The sequence below is a fragment of the Podarcis raffonei genome, chromosome 5, assembly GCF_027172205.1.
Source record: "Podarcis raffonei isolate rPodRaf1 chromosome 5, rPodRaf1.pri, whole genome shotgun sequence".
Classification (NCBI taxonomy): Eukaryota; Metazoa; Chordata; class Lepidosauria; order Squamata; family Lacertidae; genus Podarcis; species Podarcis raffonei.
Window position 1 is genome coordinate 36,845,055 of NC_070606.1, and position 27,952 is coordinate 36,873,006.

Below are 27,952 nucleotides of genomic sequence, written 5' to 3' on the forward strand. Positions count from 1 at the left end.
GCTCTCTGAGTCTCTGATTTCGCTAGGTCGCTAGCCAGTGAGCTGTTGAAGGCAAGCTCCTGACAGCTGCTGCTGCTGCTGCTGCTGCTGCTGCTTCTTCTTCTTCTTCTTCTTCTTCTTCTTCTTCTTCTTCTTCTTCTTCTTCTTCTTCTTCTTCTTCGTCGCCGTACTGCCTTGCCTTGCCACAAGGCATATGATAGTATGTGATAATTCTTTTCTCATAACTGTTTTGCTTACTCTGCATCTGTTCCATAATTAACAATGCACCCAGAAAGACACGTTTTGCATAATTATATAGTAGCTGATGAAAGTGATCTTATTCTCTTCAGTTTAATTACAAACTAAGTCTTCTTCAGTGTGCATTAGAGATGTGGTTGCTATTGCTGAACAGGAACAGGTAAGCAAAAATCTTTTCTTCCCTGTATCTTTTTCATTTATTTTCTGACGACATACCTTGGTCTTACATTTTAATAGCGTGCATTTAACAAAGTTAGACATTACTATCATAAAGTACAACCCAATCATCCAGTAGAAATTAAGGCTACTTGCACAAAGTCTGCTGGCACAGAACTGATTCAGCTGTGGGGGAATCACAAATTGCATAAATGTGTACAGAATTATTTATACCTTACTTTCTGAATTGCATTTGTAGTCTCCCCTTCCTCCATAAGGAAAATACAATATTTAAAAATGCTTAAAACATTTAAAAACAGTAAAAAACATCTAAAAAGCAAAAAAAATTAAAAATTTAAAGCAAATTTAAAAACAGGTATAACAAACACAAATGTCATATGTTTTGGAATACCGTACTTGCTTATTCTTTCCCACCAGTGTATGGTTTAATTGTGGGTTAGAATTGAGCCTGCTTAGCCTTATTTCCAAGATAGTCGTGACTTTTCCTCATGGGACAGATCTTTTTTCAGTATTTCCCCATAAACTATCCATCTCAGTGACTAATATTTTCAGAAGAGATACATTATTTCTTCCCTGCACAGCATCACCCCCCGAACTAAAATTGCGCTCCCTGCCCAGGGCACTTCCCATCTTTGCTAAGGCGTTTGAAACAACAGATATTGTTTTACAGAGGTCAGCGATGTGGCTGTTTTGGGCAGTGGTCTTCTTATTCCAACAGACAACAGAGTCAGAAGAATTCCTAAGGAAACGGCACTTGAATCCCCAAGAATTTATGACTATTGTGAGTTGCTTGTTCGGATGCATTTGGAAACAACAGGCTATTGCTAGGACAAAATAATTTGTACAAATTTCTTTTAACTGATATTCCAAAACATTTGCTTTTCACAGAAGGATTTCCAGGCCTGCCTTAGTTACCCCAAAGAGGCTTGATGGATTATAATGGACGGATTTAGCTGGCCCCAAGGCCAAATGACATGTTCTGCTTAATGCTTAATACATGGTGTATTGCTAGCTCCTTCTGGTTGCTTTTGTTCATTACAGCCAGAAGGGGAAGAAGGCAGGATCCAGGATTTTTTTCTCTTCTCCTCAGCACCATTGTTACTAAAATCCCATGTAGCACATCTAGATTTAGAATAAAGGTCTCAATTTGTTGAGAATTTCTTTGTTCTTGCAGAATGAAATAATTCAATATTGGGGATACCCCAGTGAAGAGCATGAAATCCTGACAGAGGATGGCTACTACTTGCAAGCAAACAGAATTCCTTATGGAATGCAGAGTTCTGGGAAGACAGGTAATTTTGGAATGTAACTGGGCTTTATAGGGTTTTGTTTTTTTAAAGGAAAAGTACTGGCAGGATTCCACACAGCCCAGAGAAAACAAATGTGTACATATAAATGCTCAGAATTACCATAGTTTCTGGGTTCAGGGTGGTTGAAGACAATAAGTCACATCCCACTGTGTGTGTTTTGATGTGATCTTAGTCTTCTTACCTACATTTTAAATGTCAGCACAGCAGCTTGTAACCTTCCGAAAGCTAAGAAAAGATGCCAAGGATAATTTGAATTGAACTCTGAACCAAACATGAACTGAACTACTTCATTTTGCAATTGGGCAAATGTGAGCTGGAAGAAGTTGCTTTCTGAGCCAATCACAATGTGGTGGCATGGACTAAATGTTTAATTTATGCCGTGGAGCCAGGCCCTGCTCTAGACATTTTGCTGTTTGATGTGAAGGCCAACAGCCCTCTCCAATCCATTCCATGTACAGAAGCCATTCAGATGAGCCAAGGGACAACATCATTCATTTATATTAGGATATAAGGGTTGGGAAGTGGGACACGGGTGGCGCTGTGGGTTAAACCACAGAGCCTAGGACTTGCCAAACAGAAGGTCGGCGGTTTGAATCTCCGTGACGGGGTGAGTTCCTGTTGCTCGGTCCCTGCTCCTGCCAACCTAGCAGTTCAAAATCACCTCAAAGTGCAAGTAGATAAATAGGTACCGTTCCGTCGGGAAGGTAAACGGTGTTTCCGTGCGCTGCTCTGGTTCACCAGAAGCGGCTTAGTCATGCTGGTCACATGACCCGGAAGCTGTATGCCAGCTCCCTCAGCCAATAAAGCGAGATGAGTGCCACAACCCCAGAGTTGGCCACGACTGGACCTAATGGTCAGGGGTCCCTTTACCCTTTACCTTATAAGGGTTGGGAACAACAGGGCATGTAACATGGTAATTATGAAGCTCTTCCAACTTCCCACTCAAAATCCTCTGCTACCTGAAGCAACTGCCTCATTCTGCATATCAATAGGGCCAGCCAAACTATTATTAAATAGTGCCCAAAGGTGGGACAGCCATGGCACATCACCTAGTTAGAAGCAATTATCTCTGTCATATACATAATTGTATCTATTCTGGACTAGAGGAGATCATCACAACGCACAATATTGATGAAGTGAACAGAAATTATCTAAAAGGTAGATTGTCTACAATATTATCTAATGCCCTTTATCTTGTTTTTCCCCAGGTCCTAGGCCAGTTGTTTTACTGGTACATGGTGTTTTGAGTGAAGGTAGGACCTGGATTGTAAATCCTCCCAACAATAGCCTAGGATTTGCTCTAGCAGATGCTGGCTATGATGTTTGGCTAATAAATAATAGAGGTACCAGCTGGTCTAGAAGACACAAGACTCTGTCAATTGACCAAGAAGAATTTTGGAATTTCAGGTACAGTATAAAGAGACAACTTGTAGCTTGGATAGTTGAGACAATTATAATGACTACTGTCTCTGAAGTACAACTGCTACCAACATATCTTTTTTCCTTGTGTTGTGTTAGGGTCCTTCAGTCCTGGAAAGACTTCCCAAAGATGGCCAATGGTGGATTGTGGTTCCTTTTCTTAGCCAACATCAACATGACAAATTTTATGACTGAATTTTACATGCAGACTGAATTTCTTGGGCTCTGAGATGTCAATAAAGTGGTTTCCTAGACTGCCCTTGATGTGATTATACCATTCTGAAGGAAGTGGGTACATAGCTTAGGGTACTTTTGACCCCTTGCTTAAGAGTCAGGTGGCCATGGTGCTACAGAGTGCTTTTCACCAGGTGCCCCAGCTGTGCCTCAATCTGGACAGGCATAGCCTAGCTTCTGTTGTCTATGCTCTGGGAACCTATAGGTTGGATTACTTCAACGCATAATACATAGGGCTGCCTCTGAAGATGGTTTGGAAGCTTCAGCTGCTGCAGAATTTGGCAGCCAGGTTGCTCACTGGGACAAGATGGTTTGAACATAATTCTGGATCCACATGTCCTTCCACAGTGGGGACATAGGTTTCTGGGTGGGAGTTGATCACAGTGGCTTCCTCTTAGTTTGTTTCTCCTTTTTGCCATGAGTTCGTGCTTTTTCAAAGTCCATGAGACCTTTGATAAAGGCTTTTCTGCAATTGAGTGTTTCTGCAACACTCACAGGCCAGTGTTTCCCAGCTATCAGTGGTTATACTACATTTTTTTAGATTTGCCTTGAGATCATTTTTAAACCTCTTTTGTTGTCCACCAGTATTTCACTTTCCATTCTTAAGTTTGGACGAGAGTAGTTGCTTTGCAAGATGATAATCAGGCATCTGAACAAGATGACCAGTCCAACAAAGTTGATGTTGAAGAATCATTGCTTCCACCCTGGTGATCTTTGCTTCTTCCAGAATACTGACATTAGTTCACCTGTCTTCCTAAGTGATGTGTACAATTTTTCAGAGACACCGTTGATGGAATCTTTTGAAGAGCTGGAGATGGTGTTTATAAATAGTCCATATTTCACAAATGTACAGTAAAGTTGGTAATACAATAATTGGTAACACAATAATTTATAAACAAGCATTTTGGTTTCCCTGCGAATTACCTGGGAGAAGAAAGAAAGGCTCCCAGGTAAGACCTGAGGGTCCACTACTTTCTGCGTGAGACAAGGGTCAAGAGCTACCTTTGAGAGAGGACTGGTTTTGTTTTTATCTAGATCAGTTTCATCTATTTTATCATGAAAAAGCTTTAATAAAATTTAGAAGACCTCTGAAGGAAGCACTGTATTGGGAAGTTTTTAATGATTGATGTTTTATTATGTTTTTATATTTTTGCTGGAAGCCACTCAGAGTAGACCATCTGGGGAAATTTTGATTATGGCAGCACACTCTACAGAATATCACAGAGAACTGACTCCAAAACAGGAATTTCCTGTTCTTGCCCCTGCACTGTGGAATGCCCTTCCCTCTTCCATATGTAAAGCATCATCAGTGTGATTCCGTGTATCGTTCCTGATGTAGATCTTCATTCTCTACTTGGTCATAATGAGGGCATTTATTGCCACCTTGTCCCGGGTGTAGATCTTCACTCACTGCTTCCTCCCTGGAGGGAAGTGGTCCAATTTTGTGGTTCACCTCCAGTGTCAGAATATATTAGGCTAATACTACTAATATATAAGGCCCTGAACAATTTGGTATTTAGATTACTTGATAGATGGCCCACTCTTGTACTGACTTGTTAGTTCCTCCAGACATATTGTGAAGACACACCTTTTTGCCCAGACATTCCAGGATGTCCACCTCTTAGACTGTAGAAAAGGACTTCTGAATTATGATTTTAAAATTAACACAGTTGTGTGATTTCATATAATTTAATACAATTCTTTAAAATTATCCTTTAACATGTGGACAATGTACATATCTGACAACCTATTGGGCTAGTTTAAGGGTGATATAAATATTTAAAGAAATAATAAATATGTATCTACTTTCTGTTTCCTTACTCTTTCCATGGGACAATAAACTTACTATGTCATCCTCCAGATGACAGGTTATCATACCTGACACCTGATGTATTGTATCTTTTGAATTTATACACTAGTGTCCATAATTGTATGCAATTGCAGACAAGCAACATTTCACCTATATTCTGTGTTTGTCTTTCAGCTTTCATGAAATGGCAATTTATGATATTCCAGCAACCATAAACTTTATTCTGCAGAAAACTAAGCAAAAAAACTTGTATTATATTGGCCATTCCCAGGGAGGTACGTTGGGTAAGTTAAGAAGAAAGAGAATGAAATGGCTTTTATTTTCTCGCCTTCCTGCATTATCAGCATTATCAGGGACTACTGGGGATGTGGTTAAGTCTCATGACTATTGGGAAGACTAGTTCAGAAAAGAAACCTGCAACTTTGGTGTTATCATTCAGAGCCCAGGATACTTCCAAGTGGGCCACAGGCTATATTCCAGGGGTGAGCAGCCTGTGGCCCAACTCTGACTGTTGGACATCAGCCCCAATCAGCATGGCCAATGGTCAGGGATCACAGGAAATGTAGTCCAGCAACAATTAGCACAAGTTGCAGACCTTCTCTGACCGAGATTCAGAAACCAAGGAATAAGACTGTCTATATTATAACATTAAAAAGTATAAAGGATATAGTCCTTAGGATGTTTCAGGAGCAGCAGCAGCTGCAGAACTCTTACTTCCTTCATGCTGCATTTATCTAAAAAAATCAAACCCAAACCTCTTGAACAACTGGAAATGATTGTTATCACCCAGTCTTGTTCTTTAAAATCGCCCACAATGTTTTCATATACCATAATCAAAATGATGCAAGGAATTAACAAACTAAATAAGAAGGTGACTTCGTGTAACTAGTTGGTTCATTGCTGGGCAATATCATTTAATTGTTGAAATAGTTATAAAAGTATTCATAAAAGTACATCAAGGTGGCATACAATATACAAAACATAATTAAATCAGTATAATCATGCCTAAAGGAGAATTAGCAATATCAATAAAACACCAGTAAATACTGCTTGGTTAAAAAGGCAAAATCATATTGTGAATGACTGTGTAAACAAGGTCATTATTCATCCTGTGGTAAGAATTGACTTCTACACCATTTGTTTGTTACCCAGGTTTGTTATGTTTTTAAATAAAAACATGGAACAAAAGAATAACCGCAAACCCAACAGATCCAGCAGGAACCCAGTTTATTAAAGCTATTGCAATAGGACACCTTTGCTAAATAGTTGTTCAGCAGAAGTGCTGGTTAGGAAAGACTGCCACAAGGCACATTAGAACAAAACTTATATAGCAGTTTCAAACACAGCACACAAAAGTCATAAAACTTGAAAACATCCTTCTACATACAAGAAAGGTTACAGGTCATAGTATGTAAAGATATCATGGAACTTTGAAGTGTCAGGCATAGCTCTAATGGCTTTAGCCCAAACGTAGCAGAGTTTTCCTGCACAGCGAAGAAGCTAGTTGAGGTGAAAATGACTAGTCAACTAGACTCAGAATAACTATTTACAGGATTTATTAAAAGGAAAAATAAAACCAGCAGAGTTTCTGCATACAAAACAAAGCAAAATAAATCCTTTCTCTCTCTCTCTCTCTCTTAACCATACACAGCACTCCTACTCCTAACTCCTAACACACCCCTAACATCACACTGTGCTAGCAATCCCTAGATAACAGAGCTGAGTGCTGGTCGTTAACCAATCAGAGTAAGTAGTTTCTAGGTCAAGCAGACCTGGGCTTTCTGCCAAGAGTAAATTGACACTGCCTTGAGTTAATTGTGCGAAGCCAGAATCTGTAAGTTTCCCATGAGAACCAATTAACAGAAACTGAACTCCCCACTGGTATCAATTTCCCTGGGGTGCTGCAAAACATTCGACCTATCACAGTGTAACTCTGGTTACCTTGGCAACCAACATTCAGTAGGAGCTATTGACAATCTAATCTTACTTCCCCCCGGGACCAGCACATTGGGACAGTTAGAACAAAATCAAAATCTATGTCTAATATTCAAACAAATGTCACAATTTTTACATCCATCTGAACTAGATGAGCCCCTCCAAGTGGTTTACAGAGAGGGAGAATAGGAAGAGAGTAAGGAACCAGGACCATGGTGATTTGAAACTGAACACACACCAGAAGAAGAAAGGAGCTGGGAAATAATGGGTGATGAAGATTAGGAGTGAGATAGCAGGTGCTCCAGCTTGCCGCTGTCCTCCTCTCTGCTCTGACCGTCCTCCCCGACCCCCACCCCCACTTCCCAAGTAAATGCAGTCAATAAAATAATAATTGAACTGCAGCTGCACACACACAAACACACACATTGGAGGTCTGAGCTGGAATGAAACGTAGCTCATTTGGTGCCGGCATGTCACTCAATCGCTCTTGGAGCACAAAAAATAGCAGCAGCACCAGCAACAACAAGAAGTTATTATTTATAGACTGAATCCATGTTAGTTGTACTCAGAGTAGACATGAATAACTTAGCCCTGTTCATTTCCATGGGTTAATCTGTGTACAACTTACATGGATACAAAATAATGATGATGACGATGCACAGAGGATGAAAAAATAAAATAAAAATGTAGAAATACAATTTATATACCAGGTGGATTTAAATCTCCAGGAAGGTTATATTTTTTTAAAAAAATGCAAGGAAGTGTAATCTACATTTAAATGTTTTTTACAGACTTGCCTTGCCACTAGGCATATGATGGGTACGTCATGATAATTTTATCATAACCATCTTGCTTGCTTCTGTTCCATAATTAACAATGCACCCAGAAAGACACGTTTTGCATCATTATACAGTAGCTGATAAAAGTGATCTTATTCTCTTCAGTTTATTACAAACTAAGTCTTCTTCAGTGTGTATTAGAGATGTGGTTGCTATTGATGAACAGGAACAGGTAAGCAAAAATCTTTTCTTCCCCATATCTTTTTCATTTATTTTCTGGTGACATACCTTGGTCTTACATTTTAATAGGTTGCATTTAACAAAGTTAGACATTGCTATCATAAAGTACAGCCTACAGCCCAGTAGAAATTAAGGCTGCTGGCACAGAACTGATTTAGCTGTGGGGGAATCACAAACTGCATAAATGTGTACAGAATTATTTATACATTACTTTCTGAATGGCATTTGTAGCCTGCCCTTCCTCCATAAGGAAAATATGATTTAAAAAAATGTTTAAAACATTTAAAACTGTTAAAAACATCTAAAGAATTTTTTAAACTAATTTAAAAACAGGTATAACCAACAAGAATGTCTTATGTTTTGAAATTCTAGCTTGGTTTCATTGTGGGGCAGCGGGTGTGGGAAAGGAGCTCGGTGTTGAGAGGTATGTGTGTATGTTTCAATGTTGGACAGTTTGTTCATGAGGGGGGCTCTGAGTGAGCTCAGGTTTGTGGAGGGGGGTTCGCTGTGCGGTGGGTTGCATAAGTGCTGTTCCTCGTATTAGTGAAGAAAGCTGGAAACAGTTGCAAGCTAATAACAAATGTTTAATTTTGCTTTTAAAAATACTGTCAACATGATCCAGAATTTACAGTTTCTCATTCTGCTCTGGCCACAACTTTTCAGTCCTTGTTCCTTGCAGCCCAGCTCTAAATAAATAAATATAAATATAAATATAAATATAAATATAAATATAAATATAAATATAAAATATTATTATTTTACAAGTTCATACACAAAAACAATATTCCTGAAATTATTAAAATTTTACACAGGATTCTTTCAAATTTTATTTATACTTCATGGAGTCTTTCTGGAAGTGTAGTTGTTCCTTCAGCGTCCAGTAAGTTGGGCAACCATGTTCAAGTAATCCTTGCACAAAGCAATAGCTCAGCAAGAGATTCTTCATGTTCAGTGGGAGATGCCCTATAATTTACCACAGCCACTACCTTAATCTTGCACTTTTTTGTGCTCCATCTTACATGAAGCCACTTAATTGAAGCTATTTGGGCCTTGAAGTGATGTGAAGAAACTCACATACTATGGGAAAGTTCTTATGCATGAGGTGCAAACTGAGGCCATTATCTGTCCAAATCACCTCAAGAATGCCATGTCTAGCAAAAATGGATATTATTTTTTCAGTGACCAGGAAGCTGCTTCCCTCAGAATCCAGCATGCTTACCCTTATTTCAGAGATAGCCCTGACTTTTCCTCGTGAGGCAGATCTTTTTTCAGTGGTTCCCCACAAAGCATCCATCTCAGTGACTAATATTTTCAGAAGAGAGATAATAATCCATTATTTCTTCCCTGCACACCACCATCAGAACTAAAATAGCACTCACTGCCCTCAGCACATCTAGAATCATTCTAAAACAGATTTCCCATCTTTGCTAAGGAGTTTGAAACAACAGATATTGTTTTACACAGGTCAGCGATGTGGCTGTTTTGGGCAGTGGTCTTCTTATTCCAACAGACAACAGAGTCAGAAGAATTCCTAAGGAAACGACACTTGAATCCCCAAGAATTTATGACTATTGTGAGTTGCTTGTTCAGATGCATTTGAAAACAACAGGTTATTATGATTTGTACATATTTCTTTTAAGTGATATTCCAAAGCATTTGCTTTTCACAGAAGGATTTCCAGGCCTGCCTGAGATACCCTAAAGAGGGCTTGATGGATTATAATGGATGGATTTAGCTAGCCCAAAGGCCAAATGACATGTTCTGTTTAATGCTTAATACATTGTCTGCCGATAGCTCCTCCTGGTTGCTTTTGTTAATTACAGCCAGCGGGGGGGGGGGGGGGCAGGATTCAGGACTTTTTTCTCCTCTCCTCAGCACCATAGTAACTAAAATCTCCTGTAGCAACTCTAGATTTAGAATAAAGGTCTCAATTTGTTGAGAATTTCTTTGTTCTTGCAGAATGAAATAATTCAATATTGGGGATACCCCAGTGAAGAGCATGAAATCCTGACAGAGGATGGCTACTACTTGCAAGCAAACAGAATTCCTTATGGAATGCAGAGTTCTGGGAAGACAGGTAATTTTGGAATGTAACTGGGCTTTATAGGGTTTTGTGTTTTTTTAAGGAAAAGTACTGGCAGGATTCCACACAGCCCAGAGAAAACAAATGTGTGCATATAAAATCTCAGAATTACCATAGTTTCTGGGTTTGGAATTGTTGAAGACAATAAGTCACATCCCACTCTGTGTGTTTTGATGTGATCTTAGTCTTCTTAACTATATTTTTATAGTTAAGCTTCTAACCTTCTGAAAGCTAAGAAAAAATGCCAAGGATAATGTGAATTGAACTCTTAACCAAACATGAACCGAACTATTGTGTGTGCATAAATGGTGATTTAATTGCACTACGTTGATGAAGTGAACAGAAATTACCTCAAAGTTAGATTGACTACAATATTTTCTAATGCCCTTTATCTTGTTTCCCCCCAGGTCCTAGGCCAGTTGTTTTACTGGTACATGGTATTTTGAGTGAAGGTAGGACCTGGATTGTAAATCCTCCCAACAATAGCCTGGGATTTGCTCTAGCAGATGCTGGCTATGATGTTTGGATAATAAATACTAGAGGGACTAGCTGGTCTAGAAGACACAAGACCCTGTCAATTGACCAAGAAGCATTTTGGAATTTCAGGTATAAAGGGAGAACTTGTAGCTTGGATAGTTGAGACAATTGCAATGATTACTGTCTCTGAAGTATCTTTTTCCCCCTAGTGTTGTGTCAGAAGTGCTTCACTCCTAGAAAGACTTCCCAAAGATGGGACATGGTGGATTGTGGTTCCCTTTCTTATTATTTTTAGAGCCAACATCAACATGTCAAAATGCATGACTTTCTGTATATTCATGAAGACTGAATTTTTGGGGCTCTGAGATCATAACTAGGTCTGTGCATTCTCTCTGGACAAATCTTAGGTCCTGAACTGAATCAAGCCAATCTGGGATTTTCTGGGAATGTGTAGATAAAGCCCTAGATTGCCTGGGGCTGGGCCCACCTGAAACAATACAAAGATGTCAAAGGGGAGCTGGGTGGGTGGACAACAATGTGTTTAATTAAACCAAGGAGGCACTGGGAGTGGGTGGTTTCCTAGACTGCTCCTGATGGGGTTATAACCATTCTGAAGAAGTGGGCACACAGCATGGCGGTACTTCTGAATCCTTTGCAGTTGCTTGAGGTTCAGGTGGCCATGGTGCTACAGAATGCCTTTCACCAGGTGGCCCAGCTGTGCCTCTATCTGGTCAGGCAAAGCCTAGTTTCTGTTGTCTATTCTCTGGGAGCATCTAGTTTGGATTTTTTGTTGTTTAGTCATTTAGTCATGTCCGATTCTTCATGACCCCATGGACCAGAGCACGCCAGGCACTCTTGTCTTCCGCTGCCTCCCGCAGTTTGGTCAAACTCATGTTGGTAGCTTCGAGAACACTGTCCAGCCATCTCGTCCTCTGTCGTCCCCTTCTCCTTGTGCCCTCAATCTTTCCCAACATCAGGGTCTTTTCCAGGGAGTCTTCTCTTCTCATGAGGTGGCCAAATTATTGGAGTCTCAGCTTCAGGTGAGGTCCTTACAGTGAGTTTCTGGGTGGGAGTTGATCACAGTGAGGGTTTGCTGAATGTGCCTTCCTCTTAGCTGGTTTCTCCTTTTTGCCATGAGTTCGTGCTTCTTTGAAGTCCATGATACCTTTCGTAAAGGCTTTTCTGCAACTGGAGCACTCACAGGCCAGAGTTTCCCAGTTATCGGTGGTTATACTACATTTTTTAAGATTTGCCTTGAGATCATTTTTAAACCTCTTTTGTTGTCCACCAGTATTTCGCTTTCCATTCTTAAGTTTGGAAGAGAGTAGTTGCTTTGGAAGATGATAATCAGGCATCTGAACAAGATGACCAGTCCAACAAAGCTGATGTTGAAGAATCATTGCTTTAACACTGGTGATCTTTGCTTCTTCCAGTACACTGACATTAATTTGCCTGTTTTCCCACCTGATGTGGAATGACCGCTCCCCGCTTAAAACAGGGGGCGCCCTTTGCGTGGACGCGCGCAGCCCTAGATCTGGAGCGGCCCCATCAGCATAGGCTTGGCTTTGCCTTCCCTCAGGTGGGATACCTGGAGGTCTCCGCCTACCTCAGTCAGTTGTCCAATCCCAGCTGGGGAAAGCGTTGCCAAGGAGACCAGGCCAGGTAGGGGAGGAATTACCTGCCCACACAATAGAGGGAGGATCTTACCTGGGAATCCTCACTTGGTTCCAGAGCTTCTCCCACCCTACCCACCCTCAGTTAATGTCTTCTTTTGCAGGTTAACTTTTCTTCATAGGTTTTGCAGGTTAACTTTTCTTCACAGGTATGCGGGTGCTGCTACGTTAAGGTCGCTGTTAAAAGGCCAGAAAGGAATTTTCCTGCATTGGCAGGTTTCGCCTTTCCCATAGCAAAACGTCACAACTTTGGCAATATCAGGCCTTGGGCGGAACTCTTTAGTCCATCTTCCTCTTTGTGGTGGCGATACCAGGGTTCCCATTTAAAGGGGTTTCTGAAGGGAGGCTTTGACCGTATGCCGAAAGGTCGTCATTGCTCTCCCCTGCAGCGGCGGCGTAACGGGGGCGGCTATCTCTGCTTGAACATATGTTCTCCAGAGCCGGCCCATCCCCCCCCACACTGGATAACCCTGAAGCTCCCTAGGCTCCTAGGTCTGGGGACTCCGGCTGTCCACGCAATATTTTTTGGAGACACTGTTAATGGAATCTTTCAAAAAGTTGGAGATGGTGTTTATAAACAGTCCATGTTTTACATATGTACAGTAAAATTGGTAGTATAATAGCTTTATAAAAAGCATTTTGGTTTCCCTGTGAATGCCCTTGTCATCAAACACTCTGTGCTTCAGTTGAGAGATAGCTGCACTCACAGAGCTTATGTGATGCTGGATTAGAGCATTAGTCTCAGCACTTCTGAAAGACAACTGCCCAGGTAGGAAAAGTGATTGACATTTTCCAATTTTACACCATTAAGTTGGATTTGTGGCACTGCAGAGTGGTTGTTTTGTGCTTGTTGGTGCAGTGCTTTGGTTTTTGGGATATTGAGCAATAGGCAACAGAGACACTGGGAATCACTTACTTATTTTTACAATGTACATAAAATTTGATTACAATAATCACTAAGTGGTGCAGGTCGGGGACTCTGTTAACATGTTTTTAAAGGCATAATCCTATTTAGGAATGGGAGATCACAGCTCAAATCACCCTAGTTCACCTCATTATTTGGGGCATGAGTCCATGCACATTTCTAATAGTGTGACCTCTTAATGCAACATGAGAGTAAGTGGAAAAAATATCACCTGCATTTTGTTCGTGTAATGTCTTACAGCTTCCATGAAATTGCGATATATGATATTCCAGCAACAATAACTTTTATCCTGCAGAAAACAAAGCAAGAAGGGTTGTATTTTATCGGTCAGTCTCAGGGTGGGACACTTGGTAAGTAATGTGAAATGAATGGAATTTATTTACTGCCCATGTCCCTTTTTAAAAGCCTTCTTACTATCAAAAATTCAAAATACACATATAGTTGAAATCTAATCAGATTGAAGCAACAACAAGCAAGGGATTTAAGAGCACTTTTTTTTTTAATCGGCTTTGAGACTTTTTGCCAGCTGGTTCCAGATAAGTATATAGGACTACAGAGATCTGTAGTACCAAGTCAGACCATTGGTTCATGTAGTTCAGCATTGTCAACACTGACTGGCAGCAGCTTTCCTGAGTATCCGACAGTAGTCTTTCTCAGCCCTAACTTCAGTCACCTGTACTGAGGCCCTGATCATATGAATGTACTCTTTTATTATGATAAGGCAATTCCCCAGTACGAGGGACCAAAAGACTCAGAGTGTGCATATTGGCTCTGGTATATCTGGAATAGCTGCTGAATTCTGGAATTCTTTCTCTTTGGCAGGTTTAATTGGCTTTTCACTCAGGCCACAGGTTGCTCAGAAAGTCAAGCTCTTCATGGCTTTGGCTCCTACCTACACATTTGTGGACACCAGTGGACCTGCGGCGCTATTTTTCAATCTTCCTGATGGATTTATCAGAGTCGGTATTTCTCATAGGTTTTTCTTGTGTGTATAATCAGCTCAGTGATATGGGCACTTCATTCCTCAAGCTTTGGGAGGGGGGTGGCCATGAAAAATTTTATGTACGTTCCTTGGTGTCTCCTTCTCAGAGCTTGAGTCCGCATCACCATGCAGGCCAGACTTTTGAGGTCTGCATTGTGATTCGCTGCCTGGCACAAAGCAGCCAATCATGCACTAGGCGGCTATTGCGGGGTGTGTGTGTGTGAAGTGTATATAAATCAGACCCATTTCCATGTTTTCCCCAATAAAACCTTTAAGTTGAATCACTGCCTTGGGTGATACCTGGTATTGCCAAGGGGCGGGGGACACTGAAATGTGTATAAATCAGACCCATTTCCATGTTTTCCCCAGTCTGTTGCGGAAGCCTCAATAAAACCTTTAAGTTGAGTCAATGCCTTGGGTCTTGCTTGAATACCTGGTACTTCCTTAGGAAATTAATCCTAAAGAGACTTACCAAGATCTCTCTGTGTGTTTATTTTACAGCTGATATGGGGGAAGAAAGAATTTGTTGGTTTTAGTAACAAACAGAAAAGACTGAATGCCAAGCTGTGCAGTTATCCCGTAATAGATGAGATTTGTATTCAAACTATTTTCCTAACCAGTGGATGCAATCCAAATAACTTAAACGTGGTATGATGACTCTTTATTTTGCTAAATATATTGACAAAACACCATACTCCAGTCCACCCAACAGCAATATATTTTATTCTAATAGATAAAGATAAATTAACCATGCAATCCAAAGCATGACTATTGAGTTCAATAGTACATGATTCAAATTATGCATGTATAGCATTGGAGTCCTAAATGTGCAATTGAGTGACCAAGTCTGTACATGTTGCAGCTAGAATTGAGAGAAAATTAGAAGAATCTTTGTGGAAGAGACCCTGGTATATTACAGAATGTATAAACTATATGGTTTTTGTTGCTTTCTCTGGTTTTTGTTGTTTTGAGTTCAGTAAAATAGCAAGACTATACAATGATGATGGGATAAAATCAAGCCAATTTTTTATTGACAGCAGCAGAAAGGGTAAGGGTTGGAAAGGCCTTGGGTCCCAGTATCAGTTCATCATTCCATGAGCCCCATATTGATGGAATGGGTCTGCTGGGTTTGAACCACCCCAAACCTGTTCCATGTGTTTAACTTTTCTGGGGTGAAAGCCAAACAAACAAGGCCTCACTGGGCAACTATGGTACAGATTCCTACGGGACTGATACCTAACACTGAGCTTGCAGGTGGCTGTGGCTAATTCTTCCCTCAGACCACTTATGGGGCACCCCCTATACTATGTTGACCTTGCCCAATGCCATTTCTGCCCTCATACAAACAACCATGCTCCAAATGAACAGAAATCGATCATATATCTATCTAGAGGAAAGTCTGTTTGAATTATATGGATCTTATTGACACAAAAGTGGAGAATGAGTATGGTACTCACCAAGGAAGAGTGGCAGTTTAAAATGCTTGAATACGCTGAATTGGCAGCAGTGATGAACAGGATAAGAGAAAAAGATGATATAGAATATAAGGAGGATTGGAAAGTGTTTATTGAATATTTTAAGAACCAGTATAAAAAGTAAATAATCAAGCAGGTCTTGAGTAAATCCAGCAGAATAGAAGTTAATACAATTTAACAGAGGTAGACATCCTAAGATTAAAAATGGGGAATACGGGATTTAATAGAAAATTAGGAAATCAGGAAAAAGGTGGAAGGGAAGTCACCAGATATTTAGTTGTATGTTGAGATTGATATGAAAGTTGTACAACTGGGATGTGAAGGGGAGGAGATGTGGGTTTTTCTTTTCTGCCTTTGTATTAAAAATGCAAATAAAAATGATGGGGGGGATCCTTTTAGGCACTGTCAAGCAGATACTGGGCAAAGGTGTCCCATATTTATTTGTCACAGATGCTTAAAATTGTATAAAAATAAAAAATGCAAATTGGCACGAAACTCACAACCACATCTTACCTGAGAAGGATGTTTTCCTATGTAATAACGCTTTACCTTTCTCAATATATATGCATGTTGTATTGCTCTGATGCTGGTGATGTTTTTGCTAGTGCAATTCATCCATTTCCTTCCTCAGAATATTCAGAGATGCTTTTAAAAGATATTTACATTCTTATTGTTTCTCTCCAATCCAGAGTCGAGCTGATGTATATATTGGAATTGTTCCCGATTTTGCTTCTGTAAAAAACATGATCCATTTGGCCCAGGTGGGGTTCAATGCATATTTTTCCTTATTTCAAAATTCAGAGTTCATTTGAGCACACAAATGAATGCTTAATGTGTGTGAATATTTAGGGGTTTTCTTTTTTTAATTTTCAGAAGGTGACAGGAAAGTTACATAAAATCAAAAACAATATAGCAGTAAATAGTAACTAACAAGCTGCCACTCACAGGAGCTTTGTTGCTCTGAGTTATTGCTGGTGTAGTTGTCCAGTTACTTGTGATATATGATATATATACTTAGTAATTTGCAAAGTGTGCAAAATATTGGAAAAACAGATAGTATTATTAAAAACAGATAAATATGAAAAGGTTGTTTCAAGATAAAACAATAATATATTCTTACAAAACCACATCTAAATTAATCAGACTGCCTTGACTGGTTGTGCTCATTATTTGTACAAAGAAATTCACGACAAAATAGTTAAAATATTTTGATTGCTTGAAATTTATAGCAAGATCTTTGTTGACTATAATCATATTATACCATATTTGCCAGTGCAAGTAGATAAATAGCAGCAGGAAGGTAGACGGCGTTTTCGTGCGCTCTGGCACTCGTCACGGTCCTCTATGCTCCAGTAGCAGTTTAGTCATGATGGCCACATGACCCGGCCTGAAAGCAAGATGAGCCCTACAACTCCATAGTCACCTTTGACTGGACTTAACCGTCGAGGGGTCCTTTACCTTTTTTACCTTTACCATACCATATTACATCACATTATTATTATTATTATTATTATTATTATTATTATTATTATTATTTACTATTATTATTATTGTGTAGGGATTGGGGATAGGGTTCTGTCAATTCATATTGCCAATTTTTAATCTATGTGTACTTTATAAATATGTCAGCATTAAAAATTTGAAAATTCAGACTTCCAGTCGGCGCCAACGATTAATGGCGGGTTCCCTCTGAGCTCCGGAGGGAACCGGCTCCGCGAAGCTTGGGTCTGGCCGCTGCGGCAAAGCGGAGACCCGAAGAAATCACAGGCGGTGAAGCCTGTGAGCTTGGAGACTCGGTGGGCTCCATTTGCACCCCCCGACTGCAAAGGAGCCTTTTTAAAGGCTTCTGAACGGAGCGGGGGTGAGCGGCGCGGAGCTGAGAGTCGTCTACCCTCTTCGCGGGGTGAAGCCGCAAGCCATTGTCGGAGAGCGCCGATTCCTTTCTGGACAATTGGAACTGAAAGCAACTACCTGTGAGTAGGAGCAAGAAGCCAAAATTTTAAAAAACGATATAAATTTGGTACCGAAACGGGAGAAGTATAAACAGGAAGTCTGCTTCTCCCGGCTTGTAGATAGAGCAAAGCAAAGAGATTGTAAAGCAGTAACTTTGAAAGACGCTTTTTTAAAGACCTTAAATCCACCACCAAAAAAGAAGTATCCCCCTCCTCTTAGCAGGGGTGGAGGGGTGAGTTTGGAGCATTAATTTCCTGCAAAGACAGTGAGAAGTAAAGTTTTATCTGCTGCCTCTAAAATCTGGGAACGGACTGCGTTTGACAGCTGTCAAAGTGCTAAGGGCAAAGAATATTGATACTCTGTGAAAGGATACAACTGCTTTCAGAACGGATTTGGACTTAAAAGTAACTTTTGATTGAAATTGTGTATATCTAGAGAACAAAGGGGAGCTACTAGGACTTTATTTGTTGCAACTGAAATTGGAAGTGTGTCCCCCTAGAGGAGATTATGTTGTAGCAAGCACCAAGCTACTAAACAACTGAGCCTGGAAAATTCCTTTCCAAAACAAAGTGACTAGGCGTGAGACTGACCTTGGACTGTTTATGGGAGTGCTATGGCAGATGAGAAGGGCAAGATAGAACAGACGGAAGAAAAGACGCTCAGGTCTGGTAAACAATACAAAATAGATATTGCTCAGCAGAGAAGGGCCTCAACATCCGGAGCAGTAAGTTCAGTAGGAGCTGCGGCTTCACAACTAAAGCCAAAGGCTATGTCATCACAAGATCCATTGGCTCAGGCACTTAGTAAAATTAATGCATCTCTGGAAAATCTAGCCAAACAGGTTGCAGAGACAAATAAACAAGTAGCTGAGGCCTCAGCAAAAATTGATTTGAACACTACAAGTATAATTGAACTGGGAAAGAAGGTGAACTCTAATACACAGTCTATTGATAAGTTATTGGAGGAATCGGCCTCGACTCGGAAATTAGCTGAGGAAGCGAAGGAGATTGCAACTGCTGTCCAGGAGAAGATACCACCGGTATACAAGAAACTTGAGGACCATGACTTGACCTTGTCTATGATCGAATTGCAAGGGAAAGAGAGGAACTTAAGACTCAGGGCAGTACCGGAAAAGGAGAAGGACAATTTGGTGGACTATCTTACAAAGGAATTTACAGACTTCTGGCAAAAAGACCTGGGGAAGGAAGAATTCAAGATAGTGAGTGCATTTAGGATTGGCAGAAGACAAAGAAAGAACAGAGCAAGGGACTGTCTGATCACTTTAAGAACAAAAGAAGGAAGAGATAAAATTTTGAATCTACAGTATCAAAGAACCCTGGAAATTGAAGATTCTTCTGTGGAGATTTTCAGGGACATACCTAAACTTATACTGGATGTTAGGGCCCACTACAGAGATCTGGTGGGCCTATTGAAAAGAAATAGAATTCTCTTTAGATGGGAATTCCCCCAAGGCCTATCTTTCAAATTTAAAGGAAGGAAAATAAGAATAAGGACAGTGGATGATAAAGACAAATTTTTGAACGACCACGAGGAGGATCTACAGAAGGGGGTGGAAGCTGGAGAGGAGCCAACTGCATCAGAAGGAATTGGAGACATAGCAAACTTATCATTTGGACTTCCTGAACCGGGGAAAGATACACCACCGACAGAAGAAGAACAACTTGGTGCAGTTGGTGGGAGGAGTAAGTAACTCACTATGGCTCTGCAACTTCTAAGTTGGAATTGTAATGGACTGAATTCCCCTCGAAAGAGAAAAAGCGTTTTTCACATATTAAGAAAAGAACAATTGGATTTGATCTGTCTACAGGAAACACATGTAATGAGGCTACACAGGAAGATGCTTATTAATAAGAGATTGGGACAAGAATTTATTTCATCTGATAAGGTCAAAAAAAGAGGAGTTGTGATATATGCAAAGGAGAAACTTTCACCGAAACAAATTTTTAAGGATGAACAAGGAAGATATTTGGCTATTGAAATTCAACTTCAAGGAGAGAAATTTCTGATTGTAGGGGTGTATGCACCGAACGAGGGGAAATCTGAATTTTTTAAGAAGTTGCATGAAGTTCTTCTGGACTACATGGACTATAATATAATCTTAATGGGAGATATGAATGGAGTTGTTTCTACAAATATGGACAAGGCACAAAGACAGGTAATCACCAAAGATGGTAGACTACCAAAGACTTTTTTTGAATTGACTGACAATATGGACCTGATTGACATCTGGAGAACTAAGAACCCCCTAGGGAGAGAGGGAACTTTCTTCTCTGAAGCTAAAATGACCTGGACTAGAATTGACCAAATTTGGATTACTAGAGGAATGGCACCAAAGATAAAAAAAGTGGAAATCTGCCCTAAAACTTGCTCAGACCATAATGCAGTAAAGATGGAGATGAAGCAAATGACACCCGGCTCCTTTAGATGGAGGATGAATGACACTCTATTTAGAGATGAAGAAGTATATAAAAAGGCCCAAAAAACTTTGAGAGATTATTTTGAAATAAATATGGGGTAATTTGGGATGCCAGTAAAGCCGTGATGAGAGGGTTCCTGATTCAACAGAATGCAATAAAGAAGAGAAGCCGAAATGAGAAAAAGGATAAAATTCTGGAGAAAATAAAAGAAGGAGAGAAAAAACTGAGAGTAAAGCCAAAGTCACAGGAGATCTTGAAAGAAATAAAGTTACTTCAGGTACAATACATGGAATTGATGAACCAGGAAATAGAATGGAAAATTAAAAAAATGAGACAGAAGACATTTGAATCAGCAAACAAATGTGGGAAATTACTAGCTTGGCAACTGAAAAAAAGACAAAAATTAAATACAATTACAAATCTGGAAGTGGAAGGAAAAGATATACATAACCCAATTGAGATTAGAAACTGCTTCCAGAAGTATTTTAAACAACTATATGCACAAGGGCCACAGAACAAAATGGACATAGATCGATTCTTGAAGATAAATGGATTACAAAAAATTTCACAAGAAAGTAAACTTATGTTGAACTGTAAAATATCTGACCAGGAGATAGAAGGTGCCATTCAAAATATGCAAGTAGGCAAGTCTCCAGGACCGGATGGGTTGACTTCCAGCTATTATAGACTCTTGAAAGAGTGGCTATTGCAACCTTTGAAGGAAGTCTGTAATGAAATCTTGGAGGGGAAAAGGGCACCGGAATCGTGGAAAGAGGCCTATATTACACTAATACCAAAAACAGAGACTGAAAAGACTCAATTTAGGAACTACCGTCCCATATCCTTATTAAATGTGGATTACAAAATTTTTGCTGACATTTTGGCTAAGAGATTGAAAAAAGTACTGATTGAGGAGATTCATAAGGACCAAGCGGGCTTTCTTCCGGGTAGACATCTTTCTGATAACCTGAGGAATATAATTGACATTTTGGAAAAGCTAGAAGTGAACATAAATACTAAGGCAGTTTTGATATTTGTGGACGCGGAGAAAGCCTTTGACAATATTTCTTGGAGTTTTATGAAAAAGAACCTGCAGGGTATGGGGGTAGGCCATGGTTTTGAGAATGGTATAGGTGCAATATATTCAGAACAAACGGCCAAATTAATTGTAAATAATGTGGTTACAGAACAATTTAAGATAGAAAAAGGAACACGACAGGGATGCCCAATTTCCCCTCTGCTCTTTATATCGGTCCTGGAGGTTTTGCTGAATATGATTAGAAAGGACCGGATGGTTAAAGGCATACAGGTCGGAGCTAAACAGTTCAAATTGAGAGCATTTGCAGATGATCTAGTTTTGACATTACAGGAGCCAGAGTCTAGTACCAAAAGAGTTTTAGAATTAATTCAAGAATTTGGTCAGGTTGCAGGGTTTAAATTGAACAAGTTAAAAACTAAGGTTCTTGAGAAAAACTTAATACCGATTGAAAGAGAGAAGTTTCAGAATGAAACAGGACTGACTGTGGTTAAGAAAGTGAAATACTTGGGGGGTACTTCCGGGTTAGCGCCATCGCCTAATGGCAGATTCCCTCCGAGCTCCGGAGGGAATCGGCTCAGCAGGGGTTGGGTTCTGCCGCGGCGGCGATGCGGGGACCCTCAGAAACCACAGGCGCTGAAGCCTGTGGACCTGGTGACTCGGCGGGCACCATTTGCGCCCCCCGACCCGCAAAAGAGCCTTTTTAAAGGCTCTGGAATGGGGGACGGAGAGTGGCGTGGTGCTGTGAGTCGACTGCTTCCCCTGCTGAGTGAAGCCGCATGCCATGGACGGAGAGCGCTGACTTCTTTCTCTGAACATTTGGATTAAAAGCAACAACCCGTGAGTAACACGGAAATTGGACTTAAAAGGGAAATTTTCTTTGGGAATTAGGCACGACCGGGTAAGGTGTAAAGAGGAAGTCCACCTACCCGCCTTGTAAACATCGTAAAGCAAGGATTTTATTACTAAGGTTGTGGGAATACCTTTCATCTTTGTGGAGAAAAGCAATTAACTTTACGTTGGGGCAATTTAAGTGATTGTGCTGGAGGATAAGAGCTAACATTGAGAACGGAATTCACCCCTCCCCCAAGACCCGGGAGTGATCGGTGAGAGAGCCTGCGGGAGAGACATAAAGACTTTGACAGCTGTCAAACTAGCTGTCAAAGTTGGGGGAAAAAAGGAGAACTTTGTTTCTGCTGTCTTTGCTGGTTATATTTGTTACAATTTGGTAACAAATTGTTAAAAATAAAGAAGAAAAGGCTAACTTGACTTTTGGGTTGGAACTGGAAGACATTAAGAAACTAGAATCCCTCTAGAGGGGGTTTAGGACATTACAAAAATGGCTGTAAGTGGAAAAATACTGGTTGAACTGGAGAAGACTTTTTCTCTCTTGGGAAAATTGCAGGAACAGACTGATGTTTTGACTATAAACATTACAATACTGAAGGGAACAGTAAATAAAGTTGCTGAGCCTGGGAGGGACTTGACTCAAGTTCTTGCAGATGAACAGGAAAGTTTTGCAGTTGACCTAAAAATCTTTGCAGCCGAACAAGAAAAGAAATTTGAGAAATCTGAGAATGTGATGAAAGAGGAACATGATGATTTGAAGGAAAAAGAAGGAGGAGCTATAATGCTACAGATGGTTGAGGAGAGCCAGAGGCCGGTTAAGATGGATATAAAGGAAAACAAGATCAGGATGATGGAAATTTGGTTTGAATTGAAGAATGGAAAATGGAGAGATCTCCCTATATGGAGATCTGAAGACATATGGAATACAAACCTGGCTAAAGTGGAAACTGGAGCTTTTGGGACACTTGGACTTAAGAGAAGTAAGAAACAAGATCTTGGCTCCATTTTTAAATATGGAGGCCTAGCTGGAAGAAATATGGACCTTATTGGGACAGAGCTCCTTTGAGATTCGGAGTTTAAAATAAAGGACTATCAAAAAAACCGGCAGAGAGGAATTGAGAGAGTTGAGAGCCTCAGACGTGAGGTCGCCAGGCTGACTGCAGATGGACTGATGGACTTTTTGTTGGGGTTCGAAACCGGGAAAGGGGGTGGTGGGGCTTTGGGAATCCAAAGGGTGTATAACTATATTCTGTTTTAATTAATTTGGTTTTGCCACTAACATAAAAATGGGGATTTCGGGGAAGGGAACTGGGGCCGACCTTAGAAAAAGATTTTTAAGAATAAGTGTTGATGTATAAAGATTGAGGTTTATAAGTTAAAATTGGTTAATTAAAATGAATTAGAGAAAATAAGGTAAAGTGTGGGGACAAGAATTTGCTGAGCTAAAAATTGGAACTGGAATACAAGAAGGGGAGGTGTGGGGAAGTCAAGGAAATTGGTTATTGAAAGCAAGAAATGTAAACTTTATGAGTTTTTAATTGTTCTTTTTTCTGTTTTTTCTGTTTTGTTTTTTTCTTTATTTTTTGAAAATTCCAATAAATATCCTTAAAAAAAAAGAAAGAAAGAAAGTGAAATACTTGGGGATTAATATGACAGCTAAAAATGGGAATTTGTTTAAAGATAATTATGAAAAATGTTGGGCTGAAGTGAAAAAAGATTTAGAAATTTGGTCAAATTTGAAGCTTTCCTTGTTGGGTCGAATTGCAGCTATAAAGATGAATGTATTGCCTAGAATGTTGTTTTTTGTTTCAAACATTGCAAATTTTGGACAAAATGGACTGTTTCAAGAAGTGGCAGAAAGACATTTCTAAATTTGTCTGGCAGGGCAAGAAGCCTAGAATAAAATTAACTGATGTAAAGGAAAGAGGTGGATTTGCCCTGCCAGACTTTCAACTTTATTATGAGTCAGCAGCATTCTGCTGGTTGAAAGACTGGCTGCTTCTTGAGAATACAGACATTTTGGATCTTGAAGGTTTTAACAATGTATTTGGGTGGCATGCATATTTGTGGTATGACAAGGTTAAAGCACATAAAGCTTTCAAAAACCATATTGTCAGGAGAGCATTGTTTAATGTTTGGACTAGATATAAGAATCTATTGGAAAATAAAACTCCAAGGTGGTTGTCACCAGTGGAGGCTAAGGCTCAGAGAAAACTTAACATGGAGGCCAAATGGCCAAAATACTGGGAAATTTTGGAACAAGAAGGGGACAGACTGAAATTGCAGAGTTTTGAGAAACTGAAAGATAAAGTGCGAGATTGGCTTCATTATTACCAGATAATGGAGTTTACAATTCAGACAAGAAAGTTGGTTTCCAGGTGGAAAAATCTAAATTGGAAACAGAATTGTTAGAATCCAAAACTAAGACTTTGTCAAAAATGTATAACTTGCTGTTGAAATGGAATACTCAGGATGAAACGGTTAAATCTGTAATGATTAAATGGGCACAAGACGTTGGACATAATATTATGTTTGCTGACTGGGAACAGTTGTGGACCACCGGGATTAAATTTACGGCATATAATGCCTTAAGAGAGAATATTATGAAAATGATATACAGGTGGTACATGACCCCAGTCAAGCTTGCAAAAATCTATCATTTGCCCGACAATAAATGTTGGAAATGTAAGGAAAATGAAGGTACATTCTTTCACCTTTGGTGGACGTGCCCCAGGATTAAGGCTTTCTGGGAAATGATATATAATGAATTGAAAAAGGTATTTAAATATACCTTCTTGAAGAAACCAGAGGCCTTTCTCTTGGGCATGGCTGGCCAAGTGGTGCCAAAGAAGGACAGAACTTTTTTCATGTATGCTATAACAGCAGCAAGAATACTCATCGCAAAGTATTGGAAGACGCAAGATCTACCCACTCTGGAAGAATGGCAGATGAAACTGATTGACTGTATGGGATTGGCAGAAATGACGAGCAGAATCCGTGACCAGGGAGAAGAGTCGGCAGAAGAAGACTGGAAAAAATTTAAGGACTATTTACAGAAATATTGTAAAATTAAGGAATGCTGAATGATGTTGGATTGAAACTGAGTGGTTTCTAGCTGTAATGATATAAAGGAACATGGATGAAAAAAAGGGTTTGGATAGAAAATAAGGTGATATTATAAGCTGTAATGCTTTAAGTTAAGGATTTGCTGAACAAATAATCTGAAATGGAATACAAGAAGGGGAGGTATGAGGAGGTCAGAGAAATTTGTTATTGAAAAGTATGTTTTATGAACTATATGGTTTTTTTAATCTTTTTGTTTGTTTTTTGTTTGTATAAAAAATTGAAAACTTTAATAAATATCTTTTAAATTTTTTTTTTTAAATTCAGTTCTTTCCCCCTTCTTTTATAGGTTTTTAAATCAAAAGAACTGAAATATTTTGACTATGGCAGTAAGAACAAAGCTATATACAATACGGTAATTATAAGGGTTGTGATTGGGATTTGTCATGGATTTCAATGTGCTAAAGTTGCATATTTATTTGGGACTAACTCTCATTGAACTTAGTGGGTCACCCCAAAAAGAAAAGAAAAGGTTTAGGAGTAAACTCTGCACAAATCCGGTGATGGTTGGGTGGGGCCTTGTATGCCTCCTTCCAGCAACTTCTGCAGGCAAGCTGGTGTCAAATGCATTGCTCTGCTTCCTTTGGACCACATCAGTGAGGACGAGAGGATGATTTTGTTGTCTGGGCAGCCCAGGATCCCCATACCCACCGCCCAGGCCTGCACCCCAGGGAGGTCACTTTGGCACTGCTAATGCAGTGGTTGGACTCCATTGTCTCTCAAGACAGATGGATACCAACATTGTAAACCTAGATCCCATCCCTCTCCTGGCAAATCCTTTATGCTTCCCACCAGTCCTTGTGCAGCCATGCCTGGACACATGGCTGAGGTCCCGGATTCCATAGGCCAAATGATCACCTAAAGAGCAGCAGATAGCAATGGCAGTGACAAACCAGCCTGACTCCAGCACCTCAGCCAGCATGGGAAGTAAATATGTTTAGCCCTAGATCAGCAGAAGCAAACTCAATTCTTTCTTTTAGTCTAGATGGTTCTATTTTTCAAGTGCTTTTTTTGAAAGGAAAGCTGCTCATGCTCAGAATGTATGTGTTTGTGTGTGTCCATATGTGTATATACATGTGTAAGACGTGGGTGGCGCTGTGGTCTAAACCACTGAGCCTCTTGGCCTTGCTGATCAGAAGGTTGGCGGTTCGAATCCGTGTAATGGGGTGAGCTCCCGTTGCTCTGTCCCAGCTCTTGTCAACCTAACAGTTCAAAAGCACTCCAGTGCAAGTGGATAAATAGGTACCACTGCGGCGGGAAGGTAAATGGGTGTTTCTGTGCGCTCTGGATCCTGTTGTGATGTTCTGTTGCACCAGAAGCTATTTAGTCATGCTGACCACATGACCCAGAAAGCTGTCTGTGGCAAACGCCAGCTCCCTCGACCTGAAAGCAAGATGAGTGCCGCAACCCCATACTTGCCTTTGACTGAACTTGACCGTCTGTGTGTGTGTGCGTGTGGCATTTGGGAGGCCATGCAATTGCAGCGGGAAAGAAATATTCTGCGAGCTTTTAAGCTGAAGTCATATGTTCAGCTTTCAAAACCCTGCTCACACCTTGCATGCAAGACGATTAAATCCAGGGCCTAAAAGTACCAGGCTAAACCATTGCCCACTTTAGCGGACATGCACATCAATCCTGATATAGATCCTCAATGATACATTCCACAATTCTGGTATAGCCTATACTCAAGCCAGTCAACCTTCACACATAAGTCAAACTAATGCTCAAGGAACCATTTCCCCATAATTTTGATTCTACTGCATTTGAACCATCGGGAGGTCAAGAAAATGTAAAAATCTAAGATTGGTAGGTGAAACTCATTTTAATCAAGAGGGAAAGGATTTGCTGAATTAACTATGTGAACTGGAATACAAAAAAGGGAGGTGTGAGGAGGTCAGGAAACGAGTAATTGAAATATAAGAAATGAAAAGTTTGATTTGTTTTTAATTTTTTAAATTTTTTACATATTTTGTATTTTTTTCTGTATTTTTGTATTTTTTTCTTTGTCTTTTTTATTTTTCTTTTCTTATATTGTAATTTTCTTTGTTTGTAAAATCTCAATAAATATCTATAAAAAAAAGAAAGAAACTCATTTTAATCATTCTGATATTTTCATCCACAGACCACTCCTCCATTCTATCAAATCGAAGACATGGTTGTGCCAAGTGCTGTGTGGTATGGTGGACATGATATTATAGAAAACAGAAAGGACATTCAGCTGTTGCTTCCTCGAATCTCTAATTTGGTTTTCCACAAGTATATTCCGGAATGGCAGCATGCTGATTTTTTATGGGGTCTGGATGCTTCAAAGAAACTATACCCTGACATATTTCATCTGATGCTGAAGTACAAATAAAATGTTACAAAAGCCATATATACTGCATATATTCCATTGGGGTTGCCATATGGCTGGAATTTGCTGGACCTATCCGGAATACTGCAGTCAGAAGTAGTGTCCAGGCAGAAATTGCTAAAATGTCAAGGAAAATCCAGATGTATGGCAACCCATGTCGGACTTGTCATTTTTGGTGATTCTCCTTAAAAATTCTTTCACAAATTTCCAAAAAAATTCACAACAACTTTTCTGTCTGGATTTTAACTGTTACAAATATGCCAACCCCAATTCCATGTGACTGTAGATGCTGCAATAGGTCTGTACAATATGTATATGTGATCAATTTGTTAATTACTTGTTTCTCACCATCAAATTAAATCTACCTGTTTGCAGTGACACAACTGATAGTAGAATTCCTTGATTATGCATTGCAAAAGCATAATTCTTTTTGCAAACGCCTCA

At 39.9% G+C, this 27,952-nt stretch overlaps 1 protein-coding gene across 1 annotated transcript; it reads left to right on the top strand.

Annotated features, from left to right (window-relative positions):
- The first annotated feature begins 1,131 nt into the window (after positions 1-1,131).
- LOC128414004 (lipase member M-like) lies at positions 1,132-27,850 on the top strand. Its single transcript, XM_053388645.1, has 9 exons — positions 1,132-1,195; positions 1,589-1,706; positions 3,032-3,131; positions 5,362-5,471; positions 14,122-14,258; positions 14,783-14,929; positions 16,446-16,517; positions 25,445-25,510; positions 27,278-27,850. The coding sequence occupies exons 1-9, from the start codon at positions 1,187-1,189 to the stop codon at positions 27,509-27,511; spliced, it is 993 nt and encodes a 330-aa protein (XP_053244620.1). The 5' UTR covers positions 1,132-1,186; the 3' UTR covers positions 27,512-27,850.
- The last annotated feature ends 102 nt before the right edge of the window (positions 27,851-27,952 follow it).

Excerpts from the sequence above, each read along its gene's own strand:
- LOC128414004 (XM_053388645.1), top strand. Across the intron at positions 3,132-5,361 it reads GAAGAATTTTGGAATTTCAG|CTTTCATGAAATGGCAATTT; the intron begins GTACAGTATAAA and ends TTTGTCTTTCAG. Across the intron at positions 25,511-27,277 it reads ACAAAGCTATATACAATACG|ACCACTCCTCCATTCTATCA; the intron begins GTAATTATAAGG and ends TTTCATCCACAG.